Genomic DNA, 22,459 nt, shown 5'->3' with positions numbered 1-22,459 from the left:
ACAACCGCGGGTGGGCGGGGCTTGTACAGAACCAACGCGCGCACGTTAAAACCAATAACAGAGGTTCTTTGGGGCCAATATCAATAAAAACCGGTTAAATGTAATGCTGTAATAACCGCTTTTTAAAGCTATAAACTGTTACTGTGTTGTCAATGATGCCTGCCAGGTGAGTTCAAATGCTCATTGGGTGTTGACTCGGGCCATAATTAATCATCATCCCTTCGGGGTCGATAAAATATCTACCTGTAACGCGCTGTATCCACCCCTTTGGGGGGGGGGGGAGGAGGAAGTCGACATCTGTGGCCGGGAGTGGAAATTGCAAGGTTACCGGGATCTGTTGCTACCGCTTTTGTGATGTTTTTCTTTGTTGCGATTTTACCACTGACGACGACGCAGGAGTCGTAAAAATAATATAAACCAACTTAATTGCTATAAAGTAACGAACTTAAATGCAGAAGCGGGACACAGAGCGTTTATGGATCGGCACGGAATGAAGCACACGCCAACTCGTTTCGCGACCTCTGTTTCTGTTCGATATATCGTGCGCGTTATAAATTGTGTCGTCCATGAATAAGGTACAATTGACCAGGGTGTGAGTTGGGGTGACTTGGTGTTGTTGTTGTTGTTTTTAACACTGTGGCAGGAAACATGTGGTACATTAACCACCATCCTTCAGGTGGTTAATGTACCAGGTGAACCCACGAGATACCTTGCTGATCTCGTTAAGGAGCATAAACCATCACGCGAACTCCGATCATCCTCGCAGCAGCGGCTTTTGGCTCAGCCATCGAACAAAGGCAGTGGTCACCACATTTCAGATGCGTTCCTGCGGCCGTCTGGAACGCTCTTCCTTCTGATATTAGAAAGCCATGGGGATATATGCACTTTGAAGTCACCATCTAGACTGACAAATGTATTTATTTAGAACTCCTTTTTGACTTCAGCTTGTCTCCCACGCGCCTCCGATTAGCACGCACGGTTGGCTACGCACGGTGCGAAAGAAGTTCAGCATTGTACATACAGGGGTGACGACACGTTCCTAACAAGCCCCTTGCGTATTCTCGCCCACCCGGTGTTAAGAGACGCGTGCAGGGTGCTACGTCAATCCAAAAGAGTTTTTTTGTTGCGTTTGATCGCATAAATGTGTCTTTAAACTCGCCATCACCCAACACAGCCGGTTAGCAAGGTTTGTCGCGGAAACAAAATGTGCCAATTCGTTACTAGTTCCGCACTAACCGGCGTGTTGGAGAGTAAACCCGCTACAGCATTTACAATCCGAGTACCGTGTCGTTTCGCTGGTAATTACAACCAGCATTATCAGGCGACGGCCAGAGTAATGGAGAAATCCAGGGTTCGGTCTTAAATATTTCTCCATAACTCTGGCTGTCGCCTGATTATGCTGGTTGTTGTAATTACCGGCGAAGCGACACGCTACTCAGATTGTACACAGGGGCGGGAGCCAGGATTTGGACTTTGGGGGGTGCTGACTTCAATATTCTGAGATATCCAGTTTATGTTTTGCAATGGGCGCCACAAATGTATAAAACACATTTATTTGTATTTGAACGCGGAGTTTATTAATAGGTCGGAGCCGTTGATGTCGCTGATAAGTTTGATAAGTTCGAAAGGCTGCCGCTCAAGCAGCCTGCAGGACAGCACAAGGTGGCAGCCTGCAGCATTTTGCAGCAGCCGGATATCCGGTTACTTTCCCAAAATTTCAGGGGGGGGCTGAGCCCCCCCCCCAGCCCCCCCTGTGGCTTCGCCCCTGATTGTACATGCTGTGGGTTTACTCTCCACTACGCCGGTTAGTGCGGAACTAGTAACGAATTGGCACATTGTTTCCGCGACAAACCTTGCTAACTGGCTGTGTTGGGTGGTGTCGGGTTTAACGACACATTTTTAATTACGAGATCTAGCCCAAAATACCTCTATTATGGATAACATTGGTCGCCAAAGCCTCCCACGAAGACTGCGTGTTCAACTGCTACGTCATGATTGGTCGAATCGATGGTCTCGGGTCTTGTTTCACACCTCTTGTAAAAGGCATCGTTGTTCAACAAGGGTCGAGCGAGGTCGATGTCTCTCCAGCGGAACAAACGGGCGGCACTTAACTCGGTCGGCGTCACAGAGGTCGCAGAGTGGGTTGGAAACTCCACGTTGCCATGGGGAAGGAGCCAGTCGGAGCGCTCTCTCTCTCTCGCTCCATGTAACAGCCATTGCGACAAAAAGTGTTAAAATTTGTGATAAAACATACGGGGAAAAGCGCCGACAGCAGCATGTCTAACCCAAACGTGTTCTCTCTGTTTCGCCAAATGTCAATTAGTAAATTCAATACAGTAACCACGGGGGATTTGAAGAGTACGGTAAGTCAAACGCAAAAAACTGACTTTTACAGACATGATGCATAGCATGACACCACCCAAGTGCATGTACAAACAATGCACACAGCCTTGCTTGAGATCAACCCGCTTCAAGAGTCAAAACACTGTGGACATTTCAGAATTCAGACAGCTGCAGAACAATGCGACAACTGTAATGAATGGATCTTGATCTGAAGCTTTCGTGACTGCAGGAATCCATACTCTTTGGTTCTTACGGGTAAAGTCACGTGGGTAGAAACAAAATAAAAATAATATATCACGACGTTTCGATTCTGGTTCAGCAGTTCCACTGCTGGATTATTTTTTCCGCCCGAGGACGACCACTTGTGTTGCGATCGAAACGTCGTGATATATAATTTTTATGTAGTGAATGGGTTTTTAAAAGTGTTGGGAATCATCAGCACGGTGTTATCCGACATTGCGCGTCAGGAGCTTCGTATGTGGCAGACGACCCGGAAGATATTTGGGGATAAATTAATTCAAGGTGAGAATAATGTCCTCTACTCTCTGGTTCTTTCAGTCACGAAGATAGAAAAAATAATAAAACACGACGTTTCGGTCGCAACACAAGCGTCCGTCTTCAGGTGAGAAAAAAATGATCCGCTGTTGTGGCTTTATAGAGGCACGGGGGAGGGGAAGGAGGGGGAAGGAGTTCGGCTGTAGGAGTTCACAGGGGAGAGGAGGGTAGGGTTTGTGGCGTGCAGGGACGGGTGGGGCTGGAGAAATTAGCAAGTAATTGGACTTGTAGTAATCGGACAACAAGACACACGGGTGGGTGAGTGAAAATCATAGCAGTTAAAACTTGACGCTATTTATCACATCCTTCCAATGATTGCTCAATCTGAATCCATCTTTCTCGGTTAACGTTTTGTGTGTGTTTGTATATTTGGATGGCTTCATGAACAAATCTCTGAAGGTGGCCCGCGTGTTTGTCCTAATTTTAACACTTTCTGCAAGACGACGAGACCACTCATCCGACAGAAAAGAAAAGTGCTTGCATGCTGAAAACAAAGCGGCGGAGGCGGCGGCAGGGGGGGGTGTGGTAATTTCGCCTGGGACATCTCAGATGACCTAATCCTCCGTGGAGTTTTGACGGGCCAAAAGACCCGGCAAACAAAAGAGTGCCGCGCAGTAATGACAACGGGTCGCTTTGATACGGATACGCGGCACTCTCTCTCCCTCTAGACAGGTTCTACTTAAAACAGAATGCTGCCCTCAACCACCCACCCCTACCCTGGCGAACTCGCAGTACTCACGCCACCCACGCTGGGCACAGACACACAGAGAGAGAGAGGGGGCCAAACTCGTTTTAACTCCCAAACGGAACCCCGTGCCTGAAAGTGTGCGTCAAGGCTCCGACCGCCACCCGCCCACCATCAGCTCCCCGCCCTGCGGACACGCACCGCGCTGTCGAAACCATTAATAACCTCTTCATTCATCCGCTTTGGAAACGAGAGTCCAAAACAGGCAAACACGTAAGTTCATTATTTGCTTAAATATTCTACTAGTGTTTTTGTTTTCGTTTTTGGGATTCAGTTCTTCTGTCGCAATGAGGACAACATAACACACACCGCATGCAATCACGACCCAGGGCTTGGTTCTATTTTCTCACAACAAACAATCGGAAAGAAACAAACACGAACCGATGATATTGTTACTTAAACCGAGGCGTGTATAGATATCTGGCCGCGATGTACCATGTTTTCCCGATTATAAAGATGCTCAATGGAAAGTGAAAATGCACTCAAAACTTGTTCCCGGTGTCAATTACATTAAAAAAAATTTGAATCAGGTCACACACACACACAGCTACAGGATTGTAAGTAGCACCCTCCCACCACCATAATACAGGTTTTATTTTATAACACCGGGGTTAAACGTGCGTCTTATAATCCGGATACATTGCAATCCCAGCAATACACATCGCAGTGGAAACGGAGCAGTTTTGTTCACTTTTATTTAACTTAATGCCGCAGTACACTTAAGCAACCATAAACCACAACCACACGTGACACAATGTATGCCGGTAAACGTAACATTCTTAACCCTCGAATCCAGACATCCTCCTCCCCTCTTTGCATCCAATCGAAACGGTTGGATCCAGTATGATCCTCCGAATGCAAACAGTCGCTGTTCACCCCCCCCCCCCCCCCGGGAATCTGCCGTGAATAACTGAAAGCAAATGTACACAGCCGCGGGTTTAAAGTGCTCTAAAATAATAATAAAAACATGACTGTGACGGAAGTTACACAATAATCTGTGAATACTCTAGCGTAAACCTACGAGCAACAATCTATTAGGCAGAGGTCATTGTACAAGCACCCAAAGCGCGATTTGACAGAGGCGGGAGTGGTTGGATAATAGTCGTCCCCGCGTGCATGCGTGCCAAGTCCATGCGTATAAACCACACCGTGGGGTTTAGGCGAACTTCGGTCAAACTTTGCCGATGCTTAACGTCGTTATTTGTGTACGTTTTTTTACTGGATGTATGCACCGATCACGTGACATGCTGGTAATCATCGCTTCTGCAACGCTTCACGTTGGCGCGGGGGGGGAGAAGAGGGGCTGGCGCTACGAGATATCGACCGTTTGGAAGCCACCCCACACACACGCACAGGGGACGGCGGTTCACACTGAACACGAGGGGCATGCTTCTTGCACGGGGCCCCGCGGACGCACGGCAAGGAGATCGTCCCGGCACGGGTGCTGTGCCCCCAGGAACGAAAGATGCACCTAAACCGCGCAAGCACAAACGTGGCAGTCGCCCACCGCTGTCACCCCCACGTTTGTAGAAAAAGCTATGTACAGCCGTGGGGGGGGGGGGGGGGCTTCAATCAGTGGCCAAACGCTGCGCAATGCCCCGGGTGGTATCGGTGCGCGCCTGCTGTCCCGTCATGTTACTTTAACCCGGTCAGCGAGAAACATTGAACATTGCGGTGCAAGCAGCTTTTGCGAATGTAGATGGGGACAGGATATGGCACTGCATTCGCCCCCCCCCCTTCCCCCATGTCGAGAAATGTGAAACGCCCAATAAGAGATGCGCCACGCACTCAATGGACCCGAGCGGATAAACCTGCCTCGGCCGCGTGGGAGCAGTCGCGTATCTGTAGAGGCGTTCGCTCAACGACGCCAACTCAAATGACAACACCTTTTGCACACCACCCCCACCCCCGATCAATGGCATTTGCGAATGTTTTCCAGCAGCCGCGATCTTACATAACCTGACAATGGGGCGGACTGCCAAGCACCAAGTACAGCGCAGAAACTCCTTCAATTTCGAGCCATTTGGAAAGGCGGCTGTTACGCAATTCGACAAAAACCAGCGCCGCGCTTCCTAATAGAACACACCGAAAATCATGGGTCGCCGGGCTCCGTTGCATTCATTACGATCGGGGATTATATGCTGCTCCCTTCGGTAGCTGGTGTCCTTTAGCCATGACGTCGGCTTCAAACTCAACGTTTATCTCTGAGGGCCAATTATTATGGTTGGTTGGGAGGGGGGGAATTGTGATTTGAAGTTGGACTAAACAGCCTTGAAGAGCAGAACCGATTCTAACACTCTCAGTAAATGGTGAGACTCTCATCAGAGAGAACAGCACATGCAGGTTTTGAAACGAACAAGAGTAATAAAGCCGAGACATGGAATGGGCAACTTATAGGCAGATAAAGGTGCGATTGTGATGTTGGATCGGACCAAATATCGTGCCTTGCGTGTCACTTGACATGCCCATAAATACTCCTCGAGGCAATGATGACCACACTGCACTGAAGATTGCTAGCAAGCGTTACACTGATGCACAGCGAGGCTCTAAAATAATATGGCCACAATTTTGACTCGTTTCGAGTCGGTGGCCAAACACAAGGCTAGGTGCAAGCCTGCGTCACATGACATGCAAGGCATGGCAGGTCGGCCGATCCAATGGCCACAATCGTGTCTTTCGCAGACTGCACGTCACATTTTACGCGTGTCATTATCCTTGAGCGGAGTCCGAGAGACACGGGTCTCGGCATTTAACGGCTGCACGGCTCACCCCGGCTAAGGTCGCGGGCTGCCGAGGTCCACGGGGAGGCGTGGGTGGAGACGCGGGGAAACAGACGTCTTAGGGTTTGAGGCGGCTGTACGAGACCGCCCGTCACGTGAGCGCCCATCATTGGCAAAGGTGGCGCAAAAAGGATTCCATTCCCGAATGTGCCGCTTTTCCTGTGTGGCATTTGTATGTTCTACCCCTGTTCTCCATGGGATTCCTCCGGGTTCTCTGGTTTCCTCCCAAAGCTAAAGACGCACACAAAGTCATTGGTGTTGGCCACTCATCCCAATGTCGCGGGACCCTCCTGAAAGTCTTCGGACTCCGTTTGACCGCCACTGCCCCCCCCCCCCCTCAAGAGTGGGAGAGGTGTCAGGCCACCCCGCATACAAACCTCACCCTGTGCCGAAATACCCATTATATTTCCACAATAAAGGTTTTTTTTGGGTAGCTCTAACTCAAACAACCTCTGCTATGGATATTGGTCGTGAAAGCCACACGTATTTGTCTTTCTCCATTTTCATCCCAGTTGTGCCATCGGCCGCACGTCACACGAGACGAAGCGGCCATCATTTGAAAACATCGCCGAATAGAGCGACGACCCCCACCCCCGCTCACTTGAAGAGAGCGGCCCGTGGAAGCGGACATCACGGAGCGAACTCGAAAAGATCCCTTTCGAGCAACTGAGAGGGACGTCCATCAAACCGATATACAGTAAAACCTTGGATTGCGAGCATAATTCGTTCCGGAAACGTGTTTGTAATCCAAAGCACTCGTATATCAGTTGTGATCACGTGACGCTCGGCAGACAAAGCGTATACGTACTACTCGTATTGCAAGACCTCGCTCGTTTATCAAATTAATTATTTTAAAAAAATTCTCGTCTTGCAAAACACTCGCAGACCAAGTTACTCGCAATCCAAGGTTTTATGGTATTTTTTTAATTCTCAAGAGGTAGAATGGAGCCGAAACTTAGCGCAAAACCAAATTTAATGCGACGGGTATGTGTGCAGTCGTTGGCCGAGGGCATCATCTCGTTACGGACAGCCGCCTGCATTAGAATCCATAATCTCAGCGGTGCCAGCTCAGCGTTCTGATCTCCATAGCCACCCGGCCAACGTCCCTCGCCGTGGCCCTGGCATAGCCATGGCATGCGCACTGCCACATCTGGCGCTCTATCTGGCCGTGCCGTGAGTTGGGCACTGGTCGCCAGGCTCCGCAGAAAGCTCCGGCGCCTTCTGTTGCTCCCAGATGGCAAGAGCGCGAGTTTGTTCCTCCGCAACGGTGCGCAGCCCAATGTCTCGCTCATCCCGGCAATGCCTGCACGCCGACGGCCCAAGTCACCCACAGTGCACTTGATCTCGTCACATCTTGGAAGCTAAGCGGGGGTTCAACTTTGATAGCGATTGGATGGGCGACCACCACGCTTGAAACCGGGCGTTGCAGGCCGCTACGGGGCTACATTGTCAGAGGGCAGTGCACCAACATTCACTGTTGCACTGTACCATGCTCCAAACGTACGTGCTCCTCGCCTTCGTCAACCCGCACTGACCAGGGTGAAGTGTGGTCAGAAACCCCCATGACCCGCAGGGCATTGGGAGGCCCTCATCCAGCAGTGGACTGATAATAGGGCCGCACATGCATGGGCGTATTCATAACTTGACGTGTTCAGCGTCATATCCTGCACTGCAAAAGACTGCGATGCTGGGATTTAAAATGCGCACAAGGGGGCTATCGGTCCACTATAACGCTGAGAAGTGCCAGCTTATTTAAAAATTCAACTCCATGCACAAACTTTACCGCGAGCAAAGTGGAAAATGAGAAAGTTTTAACAGTAAAATGGGGAGGGGGGGGAGGGAAGCACAGATTACCATGAAATTTAAAGTTTTTAAAACAGTTTTCAATAAACGAACGCTTTTAAAATACAGGAAGCAATTGAATAATATCTCGCGGTATCTGAAGTTTAAAGTAATATGCAACTATTTCAGAAAGTATGTCACTTCTAAAAAAAAACCTTCACCTGTGCAAAGCATCCTATTTTAGTATGTTAATTTGCTTAATGGGCTCTTGTAGCTCGCGCCGTCGAACACGAAAGACGGAAGAGGCGCGTTCGCCACGTACAATAGCCGGGTGATGCATGCGGTTGAAACGCGTTGAACGGGACTAGAAAAATCGGGGCAACTTAAAAGCTACGAGCGAACAAAAAGGAAAAAAGGCGACTGCGAGGAAAGCAAAACTCGACAGCGACTGAATACGAAGCAGATCGTAAATAAACTCCACTGCTGCGGAGGAGAGAGAGGGAAAAAAAAACACAAACGCAATTAGCTATCGCTGGTGAAAGAATGCTACGCATTTTTTTTTGTTTATACCCAGCAACAAGTGGAAGGCGGTAAAGGCAAAACAATGTTCTTGCACAGGTGCAGCCTATGTAGTTTAGTGAACTTAAAACACAAAAGCTTCTGGGCGCCTCTCAACGACCGTTGGAGACGAGACGCGGTCGTCCCCACGGGGCGGGTGGCTCGCTGTCGCGGTAGTCACCGACGGCGCTGCTGGTCATATAGTAACGCCATTGCCGAAACGAGCCTAGGGAACGTTTTTTTTTAAATGCCTCAGTTTGCGGTTTCCACCGTTTTAGTCACGGGAACACGATGACAACTTGGTGGGATCGAAACCTCCTTTGATAAACCTTCAGCGGGGGAACTGCGTGGGTACAGGCGAGGGGAAAAGCGTGGCTGCCCGTTTGGGCCAATTAAACGCGGCGCCAATCGCATTTCGGGCAGCATCACGACTCCCCGTTTCCAACGCGCACGGCTGGTTTGTAAAGTGCCAATTTACATATTTCCCGTGTTGTAAAAATGTACTCGCGCTTGCAATTCGTTGCAAATTCGTGCTTTTGCCACATTGTACACGCGTCCCTATCACGGTGTCGGAGTTATTATCCAAAGTAACACATGCAGAGAACTCCCGTGGTGTCGTTTCGTAAACCAGGAAAGTTCCCCAGTTGTGTCATTCAAAATTTTTACGGGGGGTGGAATCACGATGGAGAAAAGCGGCTGTATGCCCGGCTGGTGTTCAGGCCTCCGTGGAGAGAATCTTGCCTAGGATCGCAAACAAGTGGCCCCGTATTCCCACGGCTTGAGGCTAAAGAGGTCCACGAAATGTCAACAAAAGGCTCCTGAAAAATCGGCCTTAACTGTCAAGTCGTTTGCAGCGGGTGGCACCCTCGAAACAAGCAAACCCGCTGGGGCAGCCAAGTCAAGATGGCACTACCACCGCCAGTTTAAAAAATAAAAACATTATAATTAAATTACATAGCTGCCAACTTAGGATATTCAAAAGGGGAGCTAAGCATGCTCCGGTTTTGTGCCTTTAAAAAAACACAAGAGCATGCCATGATATTGCCCTAATTCCTTACAGCGCAGAAAACGAAGCAGGTGTTCGTCAGGAAGGGGAACGAACAAGAGGGCATAATTAGCAGTGGTATGCACGCGCAAACCATGAGAAGGGTGACATCTTAGGCTTCATATTAACATCCGACATTACGACCGGACGCAATTCCAAGGTAATTGTCAGGTTTGCCATCCCGTTTCGCTCCAAAGCAGAGCACGGTCAAGAAGAAAAACTGGTAGGCGTGAACGGAGAAGCGTACAACGCTCCATCAAATCAGAACATTGGCAGCTATGAAATTAAACAAAATGCGAGGTTCGAAGTGGGGCAGGTTGGCGAGATGACGGATGGGGTGGGGGAGAGGGATGGAGGGAAATAAAGAGGCGGCGATTAGTCGGGGGTCGTGGCGAGAGTCGTAAGGACGCACACGGCGGCGAGGTCCGGGCGCGGCCGTGTTGAGAAGTCGTCGGCGGAGGGTCGGATCGGCTCAGAAGCCGAAGGTCTCCTGCGAGGCGTAGACCATGTAGAGGAAGCCGTCGTCGTCACGCTCCTGCTCGTACACCTCGCATATGGGCGCCGCCACGCTCACCATGCTGCGCTGGTTCACCAGCAGAAAGAACGCCTGGTTGGGGTTCAGCTGCAGTCGGCGCCTGCGACACAGAACGCGACGACGGGAGAGCGATCGACGTTACAGCTGCAGCGGTGGCTTACACGGCAAATTGTTTCCCTACCGATGGTAAATCGTGAAATTCTGGAGGTGCGGCCCTCCGATAATCACTTGATCACGCCACTGCTGGTGGACAGGCCTCTACGACGGGGAGCTCAGGAGAACCCTCATGGTAGAGGGTAATTTGGCCTACTCTTCCACACTGGCCAGACGCCTTGGAAGAGGCGCGAGTACCCACTCTGTACCCCACCACGTGCGACCTACCGATCGACTAACCGTGGTGTACCCAATGATGTTACTGGGCGCACAGAGTGGGACGACATAACAAACGTGCCCATTGTTTCTCAACTGTCGTGCCGGAGGATCGAACCGGTGACCTATGAAATGCAAGTCCAGTGGGCTCAACATTACGAGGGCGGAATCTCCCCCTTACTAAGAGTGCCAAGTCGGGAAAACGTTTCCCCGACTCTGTTGAAAATTCAATTTGAAACACCCCCATTCCTGAATGCTTATGCGTAGCTGCGTTGTGTTCAATACGGCATTGAGCAATTCACACATTTAATGTCACAATTATTACAGCTATGTGCAACGTCGTTCGAAAACATCCGCTCAGGTATGCCTCTGAATAAGCAGAACCATAACAATGACGTGAACCATAACGACGATAGCATGCGCCAGATGGACGGAAGGGCACCGAGGTCACATGACGACGGTGACTATCCACAACAGCGCTGGTGAATTTCTGTAACGGTTCGAAATGCCGCAGGTGCCACTGCATTTAGCCTTCTCGTCAGATGTAGACACGCTCTCGTTGCATAAAAAAAAGAGGTGGTTTTACCCCTCGCTCCATGCGGGTTCGCTCTGTGCGATTTGGCGCACATACGGCTAGCCTCTTTCTACCCTAAATTCACTCGACTGCGGTTTGAATTAACTCGTGTGCAGCCATGCGGTTGGATGTGGGAGAACGCAGTGTGAGCTGTACACGCTACTCGGCAGGCAACCGTCGCGTGCCATTTCGCCTTGCGCGCACTTTTTTCGGAAAGCATTTACTGCCGCATAAAGCGAGGGAACCCTGTAGTGTAAACAGATTAAGAAAAAGAAGTGGTCAAAACGTGGGGCACATTATTATGCTTCATACTTAAAAAGGCATGATTATCACTAAAAATGTTCTCACTTTAACATCATGCTAATCTCTCACATTATCATAGCTACTTCCGTGCCTAGTTACATGCTAATTTCTCACTTTAACATCATGCTAATCTCTCACATTAACATAGCTACTTCCGTACCCAGTTACATGCTAATTTATCACTTTAACATCATGCTAATCTCTCACATTATCATAGCTACTTCCGTACCCAGTTACATGCTAATTTCTCACATTAATATCACTAGACCCAGCCACTCCTTTATAACCCTTGGGCTACACCCATTTCAAACCTTTAAAACAGTCTGCATCAACAGCAGGCCACGCTTTCCCACCTGATGACGGACGCTTGTGTTGCGCCCGAAACGTCGTGATTTATTTTATTTTATACCTACGTGACTTTACCGAAAGAACCAAAGAGTATGGATTCCTGCAGTCACGAAAGCTTAAAATCAAGATTATCACTAAAAAGGCAAAACGCAGAGTAAACACAAGCGCACCAACCACTACGGGCAAACCTATACCGAGTGCAGATTCATCTGAACTAGGGAAGGTGGGAAAGTTTTAACACTTGCAGAATGTATGCGGATACTCTACGAATGCAAAACATAAAACCCATTTAACAAGGTGACCACACACAAACCTGCCCCGCTGGTCAGCATGGTGAAGTATGGTCAAAGTTCCATCGTGACTGACATGGGGAGGTTTTCATCCAGCAGTGGAGTGATGAAGGGGGCTCCAAGTAAAGCTTGTGTCTGACTGTATAACGAATCATAATAGGACATCACCACTAGAGGGCAGAATTAGTTGTTTTTACCGTTTTAAATCTCTGACAAAGGCATTCGAATCGGTCACGTACATTCTAATGATGTACTAGATCAGTGGATTTTCACCTGGGGTGCACGCAAACACCCCCTGGGGGTACAAGATGCCTTTTCTGGGGGTAGCGAAACATGGGCAGATTTTTTTTAGAAGGTAAATCATCGAAACACAAATTAAGCACGGACACGTAAGTACCACTTACTTTATGAGACCTCCTTTGCCAGTAACAAGATATAGGAATAGGTTTTACCCTTTTAACTGGCACAAAAACTGACACCTTTATTCAAGGCATCATGTTTGCAATAAACACAACACAAGCAGTCAAAATGCAAACAAAAAAGACAACTCTGATAATAATAGCCGTCTCGGGTGTGGACCAATCAAATTCAAGGACAGTGCATATTATTATCAGAGTTGTCTTTTTTGTTTGCATTTTGACTGCTTGTGTTGTGGTTAATGCAAACATGCCTTGAATAAAGTTGTCAGTTTTTGTGACAGTTACAAGGGTAAAACCTATTCCTACAACTTACTTTGTTTCATCAAACCCTATGTATTGATTGACATTATAAAAACCATTTTTACGATTAAGAACCCAAGGAAGTGCAAGGCTGCAGTAAAAGTTATGAACCGCTGTTCTAGACGAGCAAAAACAACTAATACTTTAGCACAATTGGTAGCTCTGTCTATTGCCTAGAACTAAAAGAACCCAAAAAGTACTCAAGCACTCCAAACTCAGGCATAACAAACATTATCAACTTACATTTTTTTTAACCTAGGCATATAAAAAATGGTATCTGGAGGTTTTAAAGGGTGCTGAATACAAATATTGTATTATTTAATCATAAGTTTGACACTAATGATGATTTTTTTTTAAACTAACTATAATTCCACTGCTGATTAACTCGTAAAACATGAGTATAGTGACTCGCAAAACTGTTATGTATTTATTTCAAAATAGTAATAACTGAGAAAAACACCTCATGAACGTATAGAAAGAGCCAAAATCAACGTTAAAATGGGGACCAGCCTCTCAACGATGTGATATTTAAAAAAGAGAAAATGTATACAAAACAAGATGCCCTGCCAAGATGTCACGTAAAACTTCCTAAATTAAGCAAGTCAACACATGACACACATTAATTTAAAAAAATTGCAAGCAATTAATCAACTGCTGGATAAAGATCTCCCCACATCATATCAGCCATGGGGGTTGTTTGACCATATTTCACCACCCCCCTGCTCAGTGCAGGTCAGTGAAGGGGCAGGAGGCAACATCTCGAACATAGATCCCTGGGGTCATAGCGCAGTGCGCAAACCACCGCTACACGGAACCACCCACCCACCCGTACCTTACGCCCGCAGGCAACACGCACAGCGATCAATTAAACACTCGCGGAAGTGGAAATAGAATGAAGAGGCGAGCCACACAGGATGGACACCCGTTCACGACGAGACCCTCCTCCCCAACCATGGCTAGCACTGTAAAGCCGAGGGGGTCTGGGTGTGTCCTGCACTACGGCAGGTGGTAACCATCACGGACTGCACAGTAAACCTTTCCTAAACCACCGGCATGCGCAGGCTGGGGGTAGAGAGTACGCCCTAAACCACAGCCGAGTGCAAATCACTACCAACACCTCTGCTATGTGTGTCATGCATCCAATTTAGTTTTTACCGCTTTCCAACAGTTGCTGGAAGCTTTCATGTCTGTATATAATGGTGGGTGGGGGAGGGAGTTAGGATAATTTTCGTAACGATTCAATTCCAATAATGAAATGAAAATTTGAACTTAGTGACAAAAATCAACGCTAAAAGGATTTTGCCGTGCTGGCCTTAGGTGCTGTAGAGATGCTCGTCGCATGGCAATCAAACTAAATGTGTAATTGTCATGGTGGAAAATATTGCCAACTTTTGTGAAGATCAAGATGAACGACTGTGGTTGTGCAGTCATCGGAGCCGATAACATCAGCTCAATGCAAGTGAGAACTTGTTCCAATCACTGTGGGTTGGCTGCCCGGGTTCAAACCCAGATCTCGGCGGTGCTGGCTCACTAGTCCACTTTTTGGGGTTTTTTTTACAGTTGTCCAAGCATAGACACGACAGTTGGAAAAAAAACTGCAGCTTGGCTCTGTTGGAGAGATCAACGACAGAACTGATAAGTAGCAAGATTTTGTATCATGCGGTGTAAAAGTTAACGAGCCGAATTCCAAACAAATGTCGTTGGTAATGAACGAATGGTTAGTTCAAATGCAAATGCTGACATAAGAAAGAATGTGTTTATCCAATTGTATCGCTCCACTGCTGCGAGAAAGCGTGCCTACTATGCCGTGTTACTCTCGGTGATTGTTTGACCAAACTTTGCCAAACTGGTCGGTGTGAGTTGGTAAAGTGGGTGCCCAGGACCAGTCTCATATCTCTCGCCATTCATGTTAAAATCAAGTACATTTTTTTTATTTTATTTTACCAGGTAAGGTCCACTGAGCTGTCTAACTCGTTGTCAGAAGTGACCTGGCCATCAATGATAGCTCAATGAAGTGGTCTATTACACGGAAATTGATAGCAGCCAAATACTCTAAACGTGCGTTGATTCTAAATGTGGAGGGAAAAACTGGAGGACCCGGAGAAAAATCCAGAGGACCACGGGGAGAGATACGTGCAAACTCCAAATATACAAGCACCAGGGTCGGGATCGAACCCACAACATCCTGTACACCAGACGAGGGAGTGAACATCTCGTCACCGCGGCGCCAAGTACAAAGCCTAGAGCTCGTAACACACCACACAAACATTACGAAAAGTCAATTATATTATGAACAATTGTTGAAAGTATGAAAAGTATTATGATGTATATTTTACATGTTGACACTTGAATTTATGCCGAGTGCAAAACCGCATGAGGACTCCATAGCTGTACAAACAAATCCGATGGCATGAATTCTGGGACACAAACATCGTGCAATTGGCACCATTGCGCAATCTTTGAAGCTACTTGGCCAGAACAGAATGTCCACGTAGCAATCAATCCGTCCTCTCGGACACACCTTCAGAAAAATTACTTCCAACACAACACTTCTTTGAGAGGGCAGCATTGAGAGTGGATAAGCATCCGCGTTTAGCAACACATTTTATAAATAGCCACAGCCCCGGCAGCCTTGCGAGTTAAGAGGGGGGGGAAATTGCCATCGAAGAGGCAACAAGTTAAAATTTAACCCAATTATGAGCGCCAAAATTTCGGAGGACAAAAAAATACACAAACAACGAGCCAGACTGTGTGCCCTAAAGCGTTGCCGAGACCACAAAAGGACATCATTCATCAGCGGCGGCGAGAAGCGAGAAGCCTGGAGACTGGAGTGCTGTCAACATTCGCGAAACATAAAACATGCGGTATAATTAGAAAGGGATCTCACGTGAGCTATCGCTGTACAAGCCGCTCTTGTTCCCGCGCATGCCCTGTCCGATGCGTGATTACGGTTGGGTTCTTAGGGGCCCCCGGGTTTGTAATTGACCTTTACTGGGGGAACTTGGCACTAAATAATTGACCAGAGTCGCAAAGTACGGTCAAACAAGGCATCTGTACCCCTCACGCAGAGGCCTAATCAAGTACCAATCTCTTAAAAGTTATATATCGGAACATGCTCGCAAATGCACACGTGCTCTGAATGGAAGCTTGAGCAATTTCTCTCTTACATTTTAATGCTTTCTTCTCTCCCTTAGATGATGGGATAAAAGGAAAAAAACTCCCTTTTCACAAGAGTAGGACAAACTGCTGCTGACAACGCCCCTAACCCGACCCCAGCGGATGACTAATGCACATTAGGAGTGCGGCTGCCACACTATCATGAATAGCCTCTTAAGATACGGACAAAAATGTTCAATACCACAGTCGCATAATACACATTGTTCTTTCGACTACAGCACTGCAAACCGAACATGACAAAGTAAAAATGAGAACTCATAGAAACCTAGGCATTACAATTTCTATCAGACTCAAATAATGGCCCAGGCATGGTGCAGCCTTGCCGCTGTAATTCGCTCACTGCGCTTTGAACCTGGCAAGGCGAGTTTGAATACTACCCAAAGCTAACGTCCGTAGTGAGTGAACCTGAACCGGTCCTAGCCTCCAGCTTATCCCACCCACAATAACTAATGTCAAGTCAAACAATCCCACCACCCCGCCCCCCTCTCTCACCGTGACGACACAGCATGGGGTGGCCTTCATCCAGCAGTGGCTTGACAAAGGGCTGTATGTTCAGTACCATTACATTAATATATTCTCACTAGACATTTAAACGTTGCCCACATCAGTGGTTGATAACTTTGCGAACCGTGGTGTATGCTATCAGCCCATAGGAGCCGGTAGGAGCGCCGACGGGCACACAACGAGTCACCCTTTACCGTATAATCTTGACAAGCTCGCTCATGTTGACATGGTCCGGCACCAGAAACTTGGTTTTGTCCAGCATTGGCAGCTGCTTCTCTCCGCGGTATCGCTCAATGATAACCTGCGTTCACAAACATCGTTATCATCATCATCATCAGCAGTCTCGAATCCAGCTCTCTGTTTTCAACTGGGTCAGTTGATAAATAACATCCCTCCATGCATTCCTATGTTATGTCTGTCTCAATCATTCTCTAGTACTGTTTTCTCTCTTTCCAACGCCTCTAGAACACAACTGTTCCCCCTACTTCTCCCTTGATTTGCCTCTAAAATATTCTTTTGTCGGCTTGTAACTCAGTTTACTCCGAGCACAGGCGGTCGGAGGGGAATGAGGTGAGGGGGTTCGTGCTTAGAAAATGGGGTGAGAGCGGGGGGGGGGGGGGGTAGATGAGGCGGCTGAGCAGGTCGGGTTGGTTGCGTGTGCTGTCGGTACAACGCTGACAACGTCGCACGACAGCCAAGGCCACGTGTAAGCTCGCCCAGGGGCTAAAATAACCGCGGCTCACGAGGGGGCAACACACAACACCTGTTGTGGGTACACCGTGATGTTCAACGTATGGCCAGCGTCTCTTTGAGAGCAGATGCACTGTATATTTTTAAGATTCCCAGCTGCCATAACTAATGTACACATCGATTACCCACCAAATGTATAGCGGACTGCCAAGTCTACTGACGGGCAGATAGCCGGCTAATAATGGCGCATCGATTACCGAGGAGTAACGATTCTAAAGTTCACGATATATACGTTTAATTGTTTGGGCATCATTTGCTAACTTTTGCTCACATTTTGTACAGTGTTCTCCATTATACTTGCCTGATGTTTTTATTTTCATTTCCAGAACATGCAATATATTCCCATGTATATTTGTACGTATGCTGAACTTCGTTCGCAACGTACGTAGCCAACCGTGCTAATCGGAGGTTCGGGTAATAATTTAATTAAAAATTACATTATTATTAATACGTTCAGTCGAGATTTGTTAAATTTAAAATGTTAATAAAATACGCATACTTAATATCACTTAACAAGACCTAGGCCGCCGTTGGGAAACAGAAGCATTGTTACGTAGCCTCAATGGGAGTATTTCATCCACTGGTTAAAAAAAGGATATAGACTGAACCACTCAGTCTTGCCTTCTGTTAGCAGGCTGGCTATTATTTCACTGCTCCCCACTCAATGACTCAAGTGATCAATTATTTGAAAAGCCTACGTCTTGACCCCCCACTCTACCTTCGCAAGCAAATATATCCTTAAAGCCTCATTTGCATATGTTTTGTATTTTCCTGTTTTATCCGAACCACGCCTCTACCCACAATTACCCTGGATGAGTTGACTATTAATAGTCCATAACCATAGATGGTATTTTGGGAAGTCAGTGGCTTTTGTCTAGTCATCTAACAAAAACGGCGGTCACCGCACCGCGTGACGCTTTAAAACGCGCTTTTGCGGCCGTCTGGAACGCTCCTCCTTCCGATGTTAGGAAGCCACTGGAGCTACATGGACATTTAAATAATCTCGATTGAAAACTCATTTCTTTAAAACTACTTTGTGTTTTAGTTTGTCATCCTTCTCCCGCACCTCCGATTAGCACGGATGTCCACGTAACATAGATTTGTATACAATGGCCTTGTCTTAACCACGAATTCCTAAAGGTTCATTGTATTTTACTGCTAGAGTTATACTCTGGCGATTCACAATCTGTAACGAAGCCAACGCATTCAAAAGGTCCCAGTTGGGTACAATGGGTCAAAGTGCAAAACAAGTATTCTCAAATATAGCACATGGCTTCCAAAAAATATCTGATCTTCACTCCTCGCAGCAGTCAATATATTCAAATGCCCCTAATTGTTGTAAATTGAGCCGCATTTACAAATCGACCAACCAAAATCAACTTGACAATTCGCCCCCATTGTTGGCAATAAAGACAAAGGTACACCCCGTAAAAAGAAACGTTTAAACTGACCAAAATCTTAATCGGACACGGATATGTTTTACTGCTCACACTTACTTAGTAAGACTGCCACTGTTCAGATCTGGGTTCAAGACCTCCCCTCCGCTTTTCCTCGTCTGCCTATTATTAGTGACCGTCCGTGTCTTTCTACAGAATAACATTCTGTACGGCGTTTTAATTGAGACAGCACTTAGACGCTACATACATCCACTGTGCATTGTATAATCAGCTAAATCTGGGGCGCAAGGGTTTTGAGTTTTAAATCTCCTGGCTTAATTTGAACGAGGACGCCCCGAGCGCGAACGATTGTCGCGTTGCGTGCCGCCACCGCCGCACTTGCCGGGATTTTGTTGGGGTGCTGAGAGCGGATCAGCTCCACGTCCTTCACCCTCTCGGCTGCTCGGGAAGAGAGACACGGAGAGGGGGCGGGCGGGCAGGGGGGGGGGAGCGAGAAGCACATAGGAAAAGGCGAGCGATAAATGACTCTCATTAGTACGAAGACATAAACGAACAAGGGCACCCGCACAAGAGAGAGAGAGACTGCTGCACTTAGCGCGTGAACGAATTGAATCCCCGACAGATTACACTGGGCTGGCCTTCAACGTCTGTGCTCGCTTGTTATGCAATTATGCCTCCTCGATTTAGAACAATGCTTTTTTTTTCTTCTGGCTGCAATAGCTGCAGCAGCATTAAACATCTGTCGTGAAATAAAGTCGAATTAAGTTTAGAGTCTCCCCTGGCGAATGGGGTGGGAGCTCGTCTCTACTACTAAACTCTTGAGGCTTATGGTGGAAATTCCACATTATCATGGCCGCGGCCAGCGTCTCTCCGACTAAACGCCGACTTGTTGACTTCGCTTAAAGTTGTACTTATTTGACTGACCCTGTAAGGATGGGTAGGCCGAGTGAAATCTACTCCGGGGGGGGGTGGGAGTTGTTAACTTTAGACACAAGCGATAACACGGGTAAACATATAAACACTTGGCGGATACAAAGGAACTGGTGCTTAGGCCATCGTTTGGGTTCCAACCGCGGCGCTCTCGACAAACCATAACAATAACAGCGGGATGACGTCATCACCTTTTTTAAAAAAAACCCATCACCAACCTCCCCTAACAGCCGGTACGACGTCGCTTTGTAAAAAAAAAACTGCAGCAGGATGTCTCTCACGTTCGATCTGGGCATTTGCTAAAACCTCGACTTTGTCGACTACTTACTTTACCTTCGCCGATGTGAAACGTCTCGACACAACCCACACCACCACCATCGTCGTCGTCGTCATGTGGGGTGGGGGGGTCAGTATAATTTAGCACACGACCCGGTTAGCGCCCGACAGTAAAATGTCATGGGAAGCCAGCAGCAGCTGCAGCTGCTGTTGTTGTTTACGGCGACCAGCCGGTAACGTGCCATCGGAACGCCACATTTCCATCGCCACTGGATGATGTGCAGCCCACCCACCTTACCATCAACAACAAACCGTGTTTACAACTATGTTTACAACTATGTTACACAACAACTGCCCGACCATACTGCTCGTGGCACAGCTTCACGACGTCAACTTTATTGTCGCCCGCACTGTCGCCTCTTATCTACTGCTGGATGAAGGTCAATCCATGACTATCACAGTAACTGTGTCTATCCACTGCTGGATAGAAGCCAGTAATTGTCATAATCTACCCACCTCTGGGTCAAGCCTCCCACGCCATCGCTCACTTTGTCGACTTTTAGGAAATATTTAAAGTCTAAAGCGATGTCGCCAAATGAAATACGACTGCGATCTTTGCCGCTGTTGTTGATGGGGGGTGGGACTTCGTGGAACAGTGGATAGACCATTGATAAGATGACGAACGTGGTCTTCCATCCACAGCAGTGTGTACACAAAGGCCGAGAAGATGACACACAAAGGCCGAGGGGATAACACACAGGCCGAGAAGACGACGTTATATAGCCTCTGTCAAGTAGTGGCGGACAAGACTAGGAAGGCTGACGATCGGTGCGATGAATACGTTTGTGAGATGACTACGTTTGTGAGAGGATTACGTTTGTGAGGGGATTACGTTTGTGAGTTGACTACGTTTGTGAGTTGACTACGTTTGTGAGAGGATTACGTTTCTGAGGGGATTACGTTTGTGAGTTGACTACGTTTGTGAGATGACTACGTTTGTGAGATGACTACGTTTGTGAGATGACTACGTTTGTGAGATGACTACGTTTGTAAGATGACTACGTTTGTGAGAGGATTACGTTTCTGAGGGGATTACGTTTGTGAGTTGACTACGTTTGTGAGATGACTACGTTTGTGAGTTGACTACGTTTGTGAGATGACTACGTTTGTGAGATGACTACGTTTGTGAGATGACTACGTTTATGAGAGGATTACGTTTCTGAGGGGATTACGTTTGTGAGGGGACTACGTTTGTGAGATGACTACGTTTTGATTAAAGCTTTCGTGACTGCAGGGATTCATATTCTTGGTTCTTTCGGTAACGTCACGTATAAGGGAAACAATAAAATAATAAAAAAGTTAATATTTGTTTTTACCGAAAGAACCAAGAATGACTACGTTTGTGAGATGACTACGTTTGTTTGTGAAATGACTACGATCGTCGTGGTCGACGGTGTTGGCCTCTTGTCAAAACGGAGCCAATAATTACCGCTGTAAAATAAACCTCGTGAGGACAAATCACGGGGCGAGAACGTCCGATGGAAACGAGGCACGACAAAATGCTGACGATGATCGTCATCAAGATGCAATGGATCACGCCGACGATGTTTTGAGAGTCGCACAAACGCGGCCGTGAACGCCGTTCCGACTCAAAGGGCCCCCCCGTAACGGTGACCACACAAAGCGGCTGCCATTTCTACCCCCATCATCATCATCTTCATCGCCTCCCCACCCCTCCAACAACACCGCGGTTTCAAACTTGGCCAGCATTTATGGTTGTTTTTTTTTACTTCACCGCTCACAACAACAAAACCCGACTGATTCCTCGAACACCTATCCGTTACGTTATAAAAAAACACACAACACACATACATACACAATACGAATGGCTATTACGATAAACGCGAGATTTAAATCGCTGCGAGAGAGGCCTTTGCCGAGGCCCTGCGAAACAAAAAGCCTCGGGGTCGCCCGCCGCGGCTACCCGCCGCGGCTGCCCGCCGCCCGCCGCCCGTCGCCGCCGCGCTCACTGAAACTCCGCCGCTGCTTGAAGGACTTTTCCGACGGCATCGCTCTTGGGCCTCCTCGCGGCTTTAAACTCGTCCCCTTTTGTTTAAGATTAATAACTTTGAAGAAGTCGCTCGGGAAACTACAAGGGCGGAAAATAAACGGGTGGAAAGTAAAGCGCTGTATAGATATATGTTTTAAAAAAACTACACGCACAATGTGTAATAAAAAAATAAAGAAAAGGAGTCGACACGAGAGCGAAGGCGACGCGGAGCAGCAACAACAACAGAACCCTCTCGCCTCTGGCTCGTAGGGCAGATTGTAAACACTGGCGCGTCATGCCCTGACGTCACCACGCGTGGCTACGCGGTGACGTACGGTGACGTCACCATGCACGAGTACGCGGCGATGCCCCCACGCGGTGACGTCACCGCGCACGGCTACACAATGACGTCACCGCGCACAGCTACGC

General features: G+C 47.7%; 1 protein-coding gene across 1 annotated transcript; it reads right to left on the bottom strand.

The window, feature by feature from the left end:
* Positions 1–4,321: 4,321 nt before the first annotated feature.
* Positions 4,322–22,333, bottom strand: LOC116954266 (microtubule-associated protein 1 light chain 3 beta). Its single transcript, XM_032974851.2, has 4 exons — positions 22,011–22,333; positions 19,157–19,212; positions 16,822–16,928; positions 4,322–10,443 (listed from the first exon to the last, which is right to left on the bottom strand). Exons 1-4 carry the CDS (start codon positions 22,048–22,050, stop codon positions 10,281–10,283), a joined length of 366 nt encoding a protein of 121 aa, XP_032830742.1. The 5' UTR covers positions 22,051–22,333; the 3' UTR covers positions 4,322–10,280.
* Between the last annotated feature and the right edge of the window lie 126 nt (positions 22,334–22,459).

Source organism: Petromyzon marinus, chromosome 54, assembly GCF_048934315.1.
Source record: "Petromyzon marinus isolate PM22_M1 ecotype Great Lakes invasive population chromosome 54, UKy_Petmar_22M1.pri1.0, whole genome shotgun sequence".
NCBI lineage: Eukaryota > Metazoa > Chordata > Hyperoartia > Petromyzontiformes > Petromyzontidae > Petromyzon > Petromyzon marinus.
This window is presented reverse-complemented; position numbering and strand designations above follow the sequence as displayed.

Excerpts from the sequence above, each read along its gene's own strand:
- LOC116954266 (XM_032974851.2), bottom strand. The coding sequence starts at position 22,050 with ATGCCGTCGGAAAAGTCCTTCAAGCAGCGGCGGAGTTTCA. Across the intron at positions 19,213-22,010 it reads CAAGCAGCGGCGGAGTTTCA|CCGAGAGGGTGAAGGACGTG; the intron begins GTGAGCGCGGCG and ends CTTCCCGAGCAG. Across the intron at positions 16,929-19,156 it reads AGCACCCCAACAAAATCCCG|GTTATCATTGAGCGATACCG; the intron begins GCAAGTGCGGCG and ends TTGTGAACGCAG.